The sequence below is a fragment of the Tachyglossus aculeatus genome, chromosome X3 (genome assembly GCF_015852505.1).
Source record: "Tachyglossus aculeatus isolate mTacAcu1 chromosome X3, mTacAcu1.pri, whole genome shotgun sequence".
NCBI classification, from domain to species: Eukaryota; Metazoa; Chordata; class Mammalia; order Monotremata; family Tachyglossidae; genus Tachyglossus; species Tachyglossus aculeatus.
In genome coordinates, this window is record NC_052099.1 from 30,327,764 (window position 1) to 30,340,482 (window position 12,719).

At 45.0% G+C, this 12,719-nt stretch overlaps 1 protein-coding gene across 1 annotated transcript in view; it reads right to left on the reverse strand.

Annotated features, from left to right (window-relative positions):
* The window catches only part of GALNT1 (polypeptide N-acetylgalactosaminyltransferase 1), a 77,787-nt gene that overhangs the window by 18,162 nt on the left and 46,906 nt on the right, over window positions 1-12,719 (reverse strand). The window contains exon 4 of the mRNA XM_038770340.1: window positions 2,554-2,720. Coding sequence (XP_038626268.1) covers window positions 2,554-2,720 — 167 coding nt within the window. The remainder of the gene's footprint in view (window positions 1-2,553; window positions 2,721-12,719) is intronic.

The window sequence follows — 12,719 nt, forward strand, 5'->3', positions numbered from 1 at the left end:
ACTTTCTAAACAGCGTGCACTTTGGAGAAAACCGTGCTGTCTGGAAAACTGGAGCACAAACTCCGCTTTCTCCGGCACACGCTAAAATGAATATTATGAAACCCCAACCCGGCACATTGGTTATTTCTCGCTTCTCTAATTCTGTGCCAACTCTGCTTTGCCCACACTTCAAATTTCAATTCCTTTTTAAATTAAACATACAAATAAAGAGACTACCTAATACCGCTGAAATCATTTTACTGCATATTTTAGCCAGAAATAGAAATGCCAGTTAAAAAAAAATTCCTACATTCTTATGGTTCAAGTGGTACTTTGAAACTCCCTCCCATGTTTACTTCTTTCGAGGGATCACCGCCATCAACAGTGGCATTTACTGAGCACTTACTAAGTGCAGAGCGCTGTACTAAGCGCTTGGGAGACTGCAAGATCGTTGTGGACAGGGTGTGTGGGTACCAACTCTATTGTACTCACCCAAGCACTTAGTACAATGCTCTGCACCCAACAAGGGCTCAATCATCAATCATCGATCGTATTTATTGAGCGCTTACTGTGTGCAGAGCACTGTACTAAGCGCTTGGGAAGTACAAAATTGGCAACATATAGAGACAGTCCCTACCCAACAGTGGGCTCACAGTCTAAAAATAAATTGGATGGATTGATTGAGTCTTAATACACCAGAGTTGGCAGACTTGTTCCCTGCCCGTCGCGTGGCTCAGTGGAAAGAGCCTGGGCTCTGGAGTCAGAGGTCATGGGTTCAAGTCCCGGCTCTGCCAGCTGACTGCTGTGAGACTTTGGGCATGTCGCTTCACTTCTCTGGGCCTCGGTTCCCTCATCTGTAAAATGGGGATTACGACTGTTAGCCCCCTGTGGGACAACCTGATCACTCTGTAACCTCCCCAGCGCTTAGAACAGTGCTTTGCATATAGTAAGCGCTTAATAAATGCTATTATTATTATCATCGTAACCTTAGCTCCGCTCGCCCTGTCCGTGGTCTGAGCCAACCATCTCTTCCTGGGCTGCAGATGAGGAAACTGAAGCCCAGAGAGCTTAAGTGACTTGCTCACGGTCACACAGCAGGCCAGGATCAGAACTGGAGTTGGAACTTGTTGTCTCCTGACTCCGAGTCCCCCGCTTATTTTGTCAGTATGTTTGGTTTTGTTCTGTGTCCCCCCCTTTTAGACTGTGACCCCACTGTTGGGTGGGGACCGTCTCTATATGTTGCCAGCTTGGACTTCCCAAGCGCTTAGTACAGTGCTCTGCACACAGTAAGCGCTCAATAAATACGATTGATGATGATGATGATCTCTGGGCTTCGAAGAGTTGCCGCTGAGAGACAACTGTAAAATGAAGATCTTTACTGGTCCACCCTAAGGTGAAGGTTACTCACAGAAAGTACGTTTCTCTCAGGGCTGCCCCACCGGGAAAAGAGGTTTTTGGCTTCTGTGACGATTGACTGATTGATTTTCCCCCCCGATTCCCCCATTATTTCCTTCCTTAATACGCCCCCGCACCCCCACAAGTCGACCCCAAAGGCCGGCTGACGCTTCCTGACAAGCCGTGGCACACGCGTGACTTGGCCCTGCCGATGGTTACTTCGGCTCCAGGCCGCCTGTCTGTCTCCCCCTTCTAGACTGTGAGCCCACTGGTGGGTAGGGACCGCCTCTATTTGTTGCCAACTTGTACTTCCCAAGCGCTTAGTACAGTGCTCTGCACACAGTAAGCGCTCAATAAATACGACTGAATGAATGAACAATCTAAAATTATTTCAAGATGTCAAGAACTCTCTCTGAAGCATTCCTCCACTTTAAAAATCCGATCCTGTTGGGCCCTCATTTCCTAGCGGAAGACGAAATTCCAATAGTGAAGCCCAATTCTATGTTTTATGCAGGTGAAAGCTTAACCTCCCTCCCTACGGTCTCCGTTCCCTCCGACCGTTATCCCGGGAAAGCAACTTCTTTCCACGCCGAACACTTCCGCAAAGTTTCGCCCTGGGTTCTTTATTTTTTCTAATTAGAGATTGAGACCGGGCCAAGCATCTGAAGGCACAGCTTTGAGTAAGGCCCTGCTGAGAGCTCACCTCCTCCAGGAGGCCTTCCCAGACTGAGCCCCTTCCTTCCTCTCCCCCTCATCCTCCCTCCATCCCCCCCGTCTTACCTCCTTCCCTTCCCCACAGCACCTGTATATATGTATATATGTTTGTACATATTTATTACTCTATTTATTTTACTTGTACATATCTATCCTATTTATTTTATTTTGTTAGTATGTTTGGTTTTGTTCTCTGTCTCCCCCTTAGACTGTGAGCCCACTGCTGGGTAGGGACTGTCTCTAGATGTTGCCAATTTGTACTTCCCAAGCGCTTAGTACAGTGCTCTGCACATAGTAAGCGCTCAATAAATACGATTGATGATGATGATGATGATGAGCATTCCTCCACTTTCAAAATCCGATCCAGCTATTTTCCCAGTGAGTCAAAAAGAAAAACTGTGCCGCCTCAAGCCGCGATTCCCAAACCGAGGAGCACCCCATCCTTGGGATTGCTTCCGCTTTTACCTCTTTCGCTGGCGTCGTCGACGAGCACGATTTCTTCCAGCATGTGCCTCGGTGACCGGTTTATTACGCTGTGAACGGTTCGTAGCAGGGTGCTCCACGCTTCGTTGTGGAAGACGATCACCACGCTCGTGGTGGGAAGGTTATCTGGATACACCTTCGTTTTGCACCTACGCGCCGGGAAGACAAAGGAAAGGGCTGAAGCGCCTAATAGGAAGCGGAGCTTCCCAAGTACATCCCTAGGGACCGGGGCGGACGGGAACGCGTCGTGTCTACCGACCGTTTTCCGGCCTCTCCCAAGCCTCTGCACACAGTAGGCGCTCAGTAAGAGAAGCAGCACGGAAGTAGAGAAGGATTCCTTCATTCAGTCGTATTTACTGAGCGCTTACCGGGTGCAGAGCCCTGTACTAAGCGCTTGGGAAGTCCAAGTTGGCCACATATAGAGACGATCCCTCCCCAACAGCAGGCTCACAGTCAGTCGGATTTATTGAGGACGTGCTGTGCGCAGAGCACTTGGGAGAGGACAATATAATATATAGCAATATAAAAATTGTTATATTCATAAACATATTTATAAAAATATATATATAACAATATAACAGACACATTCCCTGTCCACAACGAGCTTACTGTCTAGAGGGGGAGATGGACATTAACAGAAACCAATAAATTGCATTCCAGTCAGTCAGTCGGTCAATCGTATTTATTGAGCGCTTACTGGGTGCAGAGCACTGTACTAAGCGCTTGGGAAGTCCAAGTCGGCAACATATAGAGACAGTCCCTACCCAACAGCGGGCTCAAAGTCAGTCGTATTTATTGAGGACGTGCTGTGAGCAGAGCACTTGGGAGAGGACAATATAACAATAGATAGCAATATAAATATTGTTATATTTATAAACATAAAAATATTTATAAATATATATATATATATATAAAACCACAAATTTAACACACACATTCCCTGCCCACAACGAGCTCACTGTCTAGAGGGGGAGATGGACATTAATAGAAATCAATAAATTGCATTCCAGTCAGCCAGTCAATCGCATTTATTGAGCGCTTACTGGGTGCAAAGCACTGTACTAAGCGCTTGGGATGTCCAAGTTGGCAACATATAGAGACGGTCCCTCCCCAACAGCGGGCTCACAGTCAGTCGGATTTATTGAGGACGTACTGTGCGCAAAGCACTTGGGAGAGGACACTATAACAATATTGTTATATTTATAAACATAAAAATATTTATAAAAATATATATATATAACAACAAATATAACAGACACATTCCCTGCCCACAACGAGCTTACTGTCTAGAGGGGGAGATGGACATTAATAGAAATCAATAAATTGCATTCCAGTCAGTCAGTCAATCGTATTTATTGAGCGCTCACTGGGTGCAGAGCCCTGTACTAAGCGCTTGGGAAGTCCAAGTTGGCAACATACAGAGACGGTCCCTCCCCAACAGCGGGCTCACAGTCAGTCGCATTTACTGAGGACATGCTGTGCGCAGAGCACTTGGGAGAGGACACTATAACAATACTGTTATATTTATAAACATAAAAATATTTATAAATATATATATATATAACAACAAATATAACAGACACATTCCCTGCCCACAACGAGCTTACTGTCTAGAGGGGGAGATGGACATTAATAGAAATCAATAAATTGCATTATAGATACATAAGTGCTGTGGGGCTGGGATGGGGGGGAATAAAGGCAACAAGTCAATCAATCAATCAATCGTATTTATTGAGCGCTTACTATGTGCAGAGCACTGTACTAAGTGCTTGGGAAGTACAAATTGGCAACACATAGAGACAGTCCCTACCCAACAGTGGGCTCACAGTCTAAAGTCAGGGAAGCGGCATGGCGCAGTGGATACAGCCCAGGCCCGGGAATCAGAAGGAATCTGGGATCTAATCCCGGCTCTGCCACTTGTCTGCTGGATGACTTTGGGCAAATCACTTCACTTCTCTGGGCCTCAGTTCCCTCATCTGTAAAACGTAGGACAGAGACAGTGTCCAACTTGGTCACTTTGTATCTACCCCTTAGAACAGCGCTTGGCAAGTGCCATAATTATTACGATCATCACTGCTGAAAGGAACTACTGGACTTCACGTGTTGCTCTGAAATTTCTGCGACACTGGCGGAGGACGAGGACGCCACGGGAGACTAATCGACATTGCTCGGAATCCGTTTCTAGTCTTGTCTTGTTTTACGCTGCTGACCGTAGTGATGTGAGGGCCACATCCCTCCCGGAACGCCCCATCTCCACCTGCCATCGTTCTGGTAGTGTCCACTGAGTTTTCCGGGTAAAAATCCAGAAGCGGTTTACCATCGCCTCCTTCCGCGCGGTCAACTGGAGTCTCCGCCCTCCAGTTTGTACTTCCCAAGCTCTGCACACAGTAAGCGCTCAATAAATACGATTGATGATGATGATGATGATGACTCCCTCCCGTGCTGCTGCTGCCCAGTATCCGATAAACTTTAAATACTTGCAACTGGTTCTTCTAAAAGGCTTCTCTCACTAAACTTCCATGAGCGCGGGCTCGGACAATTATCTGGATTCCCTGTGCCTGTAATTGCTCTCGAACCACCTCCCTGGATGTCATCTTGGAAACGGAAGTTTTTATCCACAGCCTCTTCTATTAATACATCTGCTGCTGCCCTTAATTTTTCACTTTGTCCGAATACAGGCAGGAGAGTTTTTCCTTAAAAGGGCTCTTCTCGGGAACGCGTTTCGCTTCAGGGTTGAACGGTCCTCGCGTCTTTTGATCTTCCACGTGCAACGGAATTTGTTTATCCCAATATTCAGTCGTTTAATGGCACTAGAGGACAATGGTTTGAGTACCGTCTACAGTGTCTTTTCAAGAGTTTGGCAGAAAGGTTCTTGGCACGGGATGGATTCTGCGACCACGCCACGCCGTGAGGAGGAAAAGGATTTTCACGAAACTACGCCCGATTCCTGAGAATGCGATCGAGGCTTCTGCTTGAAATTTAGGTTTGTAAAACACGTGGGTCTGTTGAGGCTGGGGAAGTTTCTTCAAAATGACAAAAATATAAATGGCCAGAAAGGCTGTCTGCTAAGTCCCTGATCTGTTTCATGTAATGACAATTAATGCGGTGCTTGTTAAGTGCTTACTGTGTGCCAGGCGCTGCACTGGGGTGGGGACAGGTAAATTGGGTTGGATACAGTCCCTGTCCTATATAATAATAATCAAAATAATGATGGCATTTATTAAGCGCTTACTATCTGCAAAGCACTGTTCTAAGCACTGGATATGGGGCTGATCTGTTTCATGTAATGACAATTAATGCGGTGCTTGTTAAGTGCTTACTGTGTGTCAGGCGCTGCACTGGGGTGGGGACAGGTAAATTGGGTTGGATACAGTCCCTGTCCTATATAATAATAATAAAAATAATGATGGCATTTATTAAGCGCTTACTACGTGCAAAGCACTGTTCTAAGCGCTGGATATGGGGCTGATCTGTTTCAAGTAATGACAATTAATGCGGTGCTTGTTAAGTGCTTACTGTGTGCCAGGTGCTGCACTGGGGTGGGGACAGGTAAATTGGGTTGGATACAGTCCCTGTCCTATATAATAATAATAATAAAAATAATGATGGCATTTATTAAGCGTTTACTATGTGCAAAGCACTATTCTAAGCGCTGGATATGGGGCTGATCTGTTTCATGTAATGACAATTAATGCGGTGCTTGTTAAGTGCTTACTGTGTGCCAGGCGCTGCAAATACAAACATTCATTCATTCAATTGTATTTAGTGAGCACGAACAGTGTGCAGAGCACTGTACTAAGCGCTTGGGAATACCAAACACCAACACCAAACACAAACACCAAACACCAACACCAAAACCCAACACCAAATACAAACACCAGCCACCAAATACAAACATTCATTCATTCATTCACTTGTATTTATTGAGCACTTACTCTGTGCAGAGCACTGTACTAAGCGATTGGGAACACCAAACACCAACACCAAACACCAAACAAATGCAAACACCAAATACAAACACCAACCACCAAATACAAACATTCATTCATTCATTCAATTGTATTTATTGAGCACTTACTGTGTGCAGAGCACTGTACTAAGCCCTTGGAAACACCAAATGCCAACACCAAACACCAAATACAAACACCAAACACCAACACCAAACCCAAACACCAAACAAATGCAAACACCAAATACAAACACCAACCACCAAATACAAACATTCATTCATTCATTCAATTGTATTTATTGAGCCCGAACTGTGTGCAGAGCACTGTACTAAGCGCTTGGGAACACCAAACACCAAATACCAACACCAACCACCAAAAACAAACATTCATTCATTCATTCAATTGCATTTATTGAGCACGAACTGTGTGCAGAGCACTGTACTAAGCGCTTGGGAACACCAAATACCAAATACAAACACCAAACCCCAACACCAAACAAATGCAAACACCAAATACAAACACCAACCACCAAATACAAACATTCATTCATGCATTCATTCAATTGTATTTATTGAGCACTTACTGTGTGCAGAGCACTGTACTAAGCGCTTGGAAACACCAAACACCAAACACCAACACCAAACCCAAACACCAAACAAATGCAAACACCAAATACAAACACCAACCACCAAATACAAACATTCATTCATTCAATTGTATTTATTGAGCACTTACTGTGTGCAGAGCACTGTACTAAGCGCTTGGAAACACCAAACACCAACACCAAACCCAAACACCAAACAAATGCAAACACCAAATACAAACACCAACCACCAAATACAAACATTCATTCATTCATTCATTCAATTGCATTTATTGAGCGCGAACTGTGCGCAGAGCACTGTACTAAGCCCTTGGAAACACCAAACGCCAACACCAAACACCAACACCAAACACCAACACCAAACCCAAACACCAAACAAATGCAAACACCAAATACAAACACCAACCACCAAATACAAACATTCATTCATTCATTCAATTGTATTTATTGAGCCCGAACTGTGTGCAGAGCACTGTACTAAGCGCTTGGGAACACCAAACACCAAATACCAACACCAACCACCAAAAACAAACATTCATTCATTCATTCAATTGCATTTATTGAGCACGAACTGTGTGCAGAGCACTGTACTAAGTGCTTGGGAACACCAAACACCAAATACAAACACCAAACCCCAACACCAAACAAATGCAAACACCAAATACAAACACCAACCACCAAATACAAACATTCATTCATGCATTCATTCAATTGTATTTATTGAGCACTTACTGTGTGCAGAGCACTGTACTAAGCGCTTGGAAACACCAAACACCAAACACCAACACCAAACCCAAACACCAAACAAATGCAAACACCAAATACAAACACCAACCACCAAATACAAACATTCATTCATTCATTCAATTGTATTTATTGAGCACTTACTGTGTGCAGAGCACTGTACTAAGCGCTTGGGAACACCAAACACCAAATACAAACTCCAACCACCAAATACAAACATTCATTCATTCATTCAATTGCATTTATTGAGCACTTACTGTTTGCAGAGCACTATACTAAGGGCTTGGAAACACCAAACACAAACACCAAATATAAACACCAACCACCAAATACAAACATTCATTCATTCATTCAATTGCATTTATTGAGCACTTACTGTTTGCAGAGCACTGTACTAAGGGCTTGGAAACACCAAACACAAACACCAAATACAAACACCAACCACCAAATACAAACATTCATTCATTCATTCAATTGCATTTATTGAGCCCGAACTGTGCGCAAAGCACTGTACTAAGCGCTTGGGAACACCAAACACCAAATACAAACCCCAAACCCCAACACCAAACAAATGCAAACACCAAATACCAACACCAACCCCCAAATACAAACATTCATTCATTCATTCAATTGCATTTATTGAGCCCGAACTGTGTGCAGAGCACTGAACCAAGCGCTTGGGAACACCAAACACCAAATACAAACCCCAAACCCCAACACCAAACAAATGCAAACACCAAATACCAACACCAACCCCCAAATACAAACATTCATTCATTCATTCAATTGCATTTATTGAGCCCGAACTGTGCGCAGAGCACTGTACTAAGCGCTTGGGAACACCAAACACCAAATACCAACCCCAAACCCCAACACCAAACAAATGCAAACACCAAATACAAACACCAACCACCAAATACAAACATTCATTCATTCATTCAATTGTATTTATTGAGCCCGAACTGTGTGTAGAGCCCTGTACTAAGCGCTTGGGAACACCAAACACCAAATACCAACACCAACCACCAAATACAAACATTCATTCATTCATTCAATTGCATTTATTGAGCCCGAACTGTGTGCAGAGCCCTGTACTTAGCGCTTGGGAACACCAAACACCAAATACAAACCCCAAACCCCAACACCAAACAAATGCAAACACCAAATACAAACACCAACAAATACAAATACCAAAAATAGGATTACTACGGTCTTGTACTTTCTTCCCTTTGCAAATCTCCAGTCCCCACAGCCTCACTACTTGGCTGTTGGAACTAACAGTTTCTCACACACCCCCTGCCCACCTTCAAAAACCCTAGCCGCTACCGGACCAAAATAACATCTGAGTTGTCAACAAATGATCCAATAATGTAGGGAAGCAGGCAGCACCTTATCATCAACAGTTCTGCTGGTGGGGGGAAATCACCGCCAAACCGGATAAAGCGTTTGCAATCGGCCACTTTCCCCTCCATCAGAGGAGACCTATTTCATCGGCCTTTCAAATAAAGAGAAAAAACAAAACAACTCTTGCCAGTGCAATTTCACAGCAGCCGTGAGTCACAGGTAGAGCACAGAGATCTAATCTGCTAAAAGTCACTGTTGCGTATAGGCCCGTAGGGACTTTCCAGTCAAGAAAACGTTGTGTGGTCATATTAAACTCTCTCGAGCGCTTAGTACAGTGCTCTGCACGCAGTGAGAGCTCAATAAATACGACTGGATGAACGGCAGGTGATCCCAGCACAGGAAAGGGGTGGTTCTGGAGGACAGAATAAGAAATCCATCAATCAATCATATCCACTGAATGCTTCCGACGTGCAGAACGCTACCGGCCCTCCGGGAAGAAGCGTGAAGTCAAGGGGTTTAAATGGCTTCATCGCCGCTAATGCCATCATCATCAATCGTATTTATTGAGCGCTTACTATGTGCAGAGCACTGTACTAAGTGCTTGGGAAGTACAAATTGGCAACATATAGAGACAGTCCCTACCCAACAGCGGGCCAGAATCCAGTCTGTCGTCCGGGAGGAAACACGTGGAAAAGGAAACCCAAGTTTAAAAGAATAAAAATGCTTCTGGGTCTCACCTCCCTCAGTGGTCTCCAGGCCGAATCCACAGCCTTCCTGAAGCCAGTGATAATGGGATCAGGGGGGACTCAAATTTTTGTGGAAAAACAGCCGCGGCAATCCAGGAAAATCCCTCCGGGAGCGAACACCGGAGTACTTTCGGTTAGGAAATCATTTCTCAGAGCCAAATGATAAGAACAGACGGGAGATCTATATCTGGCTCACTGACTGATCTTTTGGAGATAAGCTCACAATCAGTCTATCGAAGAAGCGGGCGGCTTATGGTAATCGAAACTTTTTGAATGAGACGGCTGAAGGCGTCTCTGGTGACCTTCCCGTCTGCTGAATGGCGAGGAAAAGGGGCTACTTATTCATTCATTCATTCAATCGTATTTAGGGAGCGCTTACTGTGTGCAGAGCACTGTGCTAAGCGCTTGGGAAGTCCACGTTGGCAACATCTACAGACGGTCCCTACCCAACAGTGGGCTCACAGGCTAGAAGGGGGAGACAGACAACAAGACCAAACAGTACAGTCTCTGGCACATAGTAAGCGCTTAACAAGGAAGCAGCGTGGCTCAGTGGAAAGAGCCCGGGCTTTGGAGTCAGACGTCATGGGTTCGAATCCCAGCTCCGCCACATGTCTGCTGTGTGACCTTGGGCAAGTCACTTCACTTCTCGGAGCCTCAGTTCCCTCATCTGTAAAACGGGGATGAAGACTGTGAGCCCCACGTGGGACAACCTGATCACCTTGTATCCACCCCCAGCGTTTAGAACAGTGCTTTGCACATAGTAAGCGCTTCACAAATGCCATCATTATTATTAACAAGTACCATAATTTTTCCTTATTATATAGCTGGATCCAAGGTATGTACCCTTCAGGCTCCACATCCCAATAATTACAGCATCAGTAATCAGTACTTAGTACTGAGCTCTGCCCTAGAGACAGGGGAAATGACAAAACAAATAAAGACGGGTCTCCGGTCCCCTGAGATTCACAATCTAAGTGACCCTGGGCAAGTCATTTTACTTCTCTGGGCCTCAGTTCCCTCATCTGTAAAATGGGGATTAAGAGTGTGAGCCCCATGGGGGACAGGGACTGTGTTCAACCTGATTAGCCTGTATATCCACCCCAGTGATTAGAACAGTGCTTGACCTGTAGAGAAGCAAGCTTAGAGAAGCAGCGTGGCTCAGCGGAAAGAGCCCGGGCTTTGGAGACAGAGGTCACGGGTTCAAATCCCGGCTCCGCCAATTGCCAGCTGTGTGGCTTTGGGCAAGTCACTTCACTTCTCTGGGCCTCAGTTCCCTCATCTGTCAAATGGGGATTAAGACTGTGAGCCCCACGTGGGACAAGCTGATCACCTTGTGTCCTCCCAGCACTTACAACGGTGCTTTGCACATAGTAAGCGCTTAACAAACACCATCACTATTATTATGTAGTAAGTGCTTAACAAACGCCATCATTATCATTACTTTTACGTGCACTCTTTGGAGCTATGCATTAAATGCCAACTGTAATGATGCCACATTCCAGATGACAACTTTGTCGCCGTTCCACATTATTTACCATCACATCACTGGACAATATAGGACATTCTTGAAAAGCCACGAATTCAGTCATTCATTCAGTCGTATTTATTGAGCGCTTACTGTGTGCAGAGCACTGTACTTAGTGCTTGGGAAGTCCAAGTTGGCAACATCTAGAGACGGTCCCTACCCAACAGCGGGCTCACAGTCTAGAAGGGGGAGGCAGACAACAAAACATATTAACAATGTACTTTCAAACGGTGTTGTTTCAAATAGCTTCCTATAATTTGCCAGTGGCGTTGCCTAGTGGGAAGACCAAGGGCCGGAGAGTCGGAGGATCCCAATTCTACTCCCAGCTCTGCCACTTGAGTTCTGTGTGACCTTGGGTAGGTCACTTAGCTTCTCTGTGCCTCAGCTTCCTCATCCGTAAAATGGGGACTAAACCCTACTCTCTCCTACTTAGTCTGTGAGCCCCTTGCGAGACACGGCCTGTTTCCAACCTGATTATCTCGTATCTATGCTCACGCTCAGTACAGTCTTTGGCACATAGTAAGCGCTTAACAAGTACCATCATTTCTCCTTATTCTATTTGTCAGCGAGGATTCAAATTCAAACCAGGGCTCTTTCTATCAATCAATCAATCAATCGTATTTATTGAGCGCTTACTGTGTGCAGAGCACTGTACTGAGCGCTTGGGACGTACTATCTTGACACAACCGCTCTCGCTGGCACGAGACACCGAACTGGAATAATCCCGTCGACTTGAATCGTGTCATCGACTTTTCACGTGAACTGCGGTCTGCATTGCGTTGTCGAGGAAAAATTTATTACCTTAATTTCGAATCAGAAGGTATTTCCATTACACCAAATGAGAAAATGCAATATTAAAAGATGCAATAAATGCTTTCCAAACCACAGTTAACCGTCTGTAAATTAGGTCAATCTGAACGGTTTCGGCGGCAATACACCGAAACCGTTATATCTGCTCTTAAAATGAGCGGGTGGGGTTCTTTTCTTTTGCAAAGAATAATTACGAGAATGAGGCAGTGTGGGCTAATGGACAGCGCGAAGGACCGGGGTTCCTGGTTCTGCTGGTTGCTTACTGGGTGACCTTGGGCAAGTCACTCAACTTCTCTGATTTCTTTTGGTTTTTTTTTTTTTTTACGGTATTTGTTAAGCGCTTTCTATGGGTCAGTCACTGTACTAAACGCTGGGTAGATGTAAGGTAATCAAGCTGGACAGCAGGTTCAGTCTTAATCCCCATT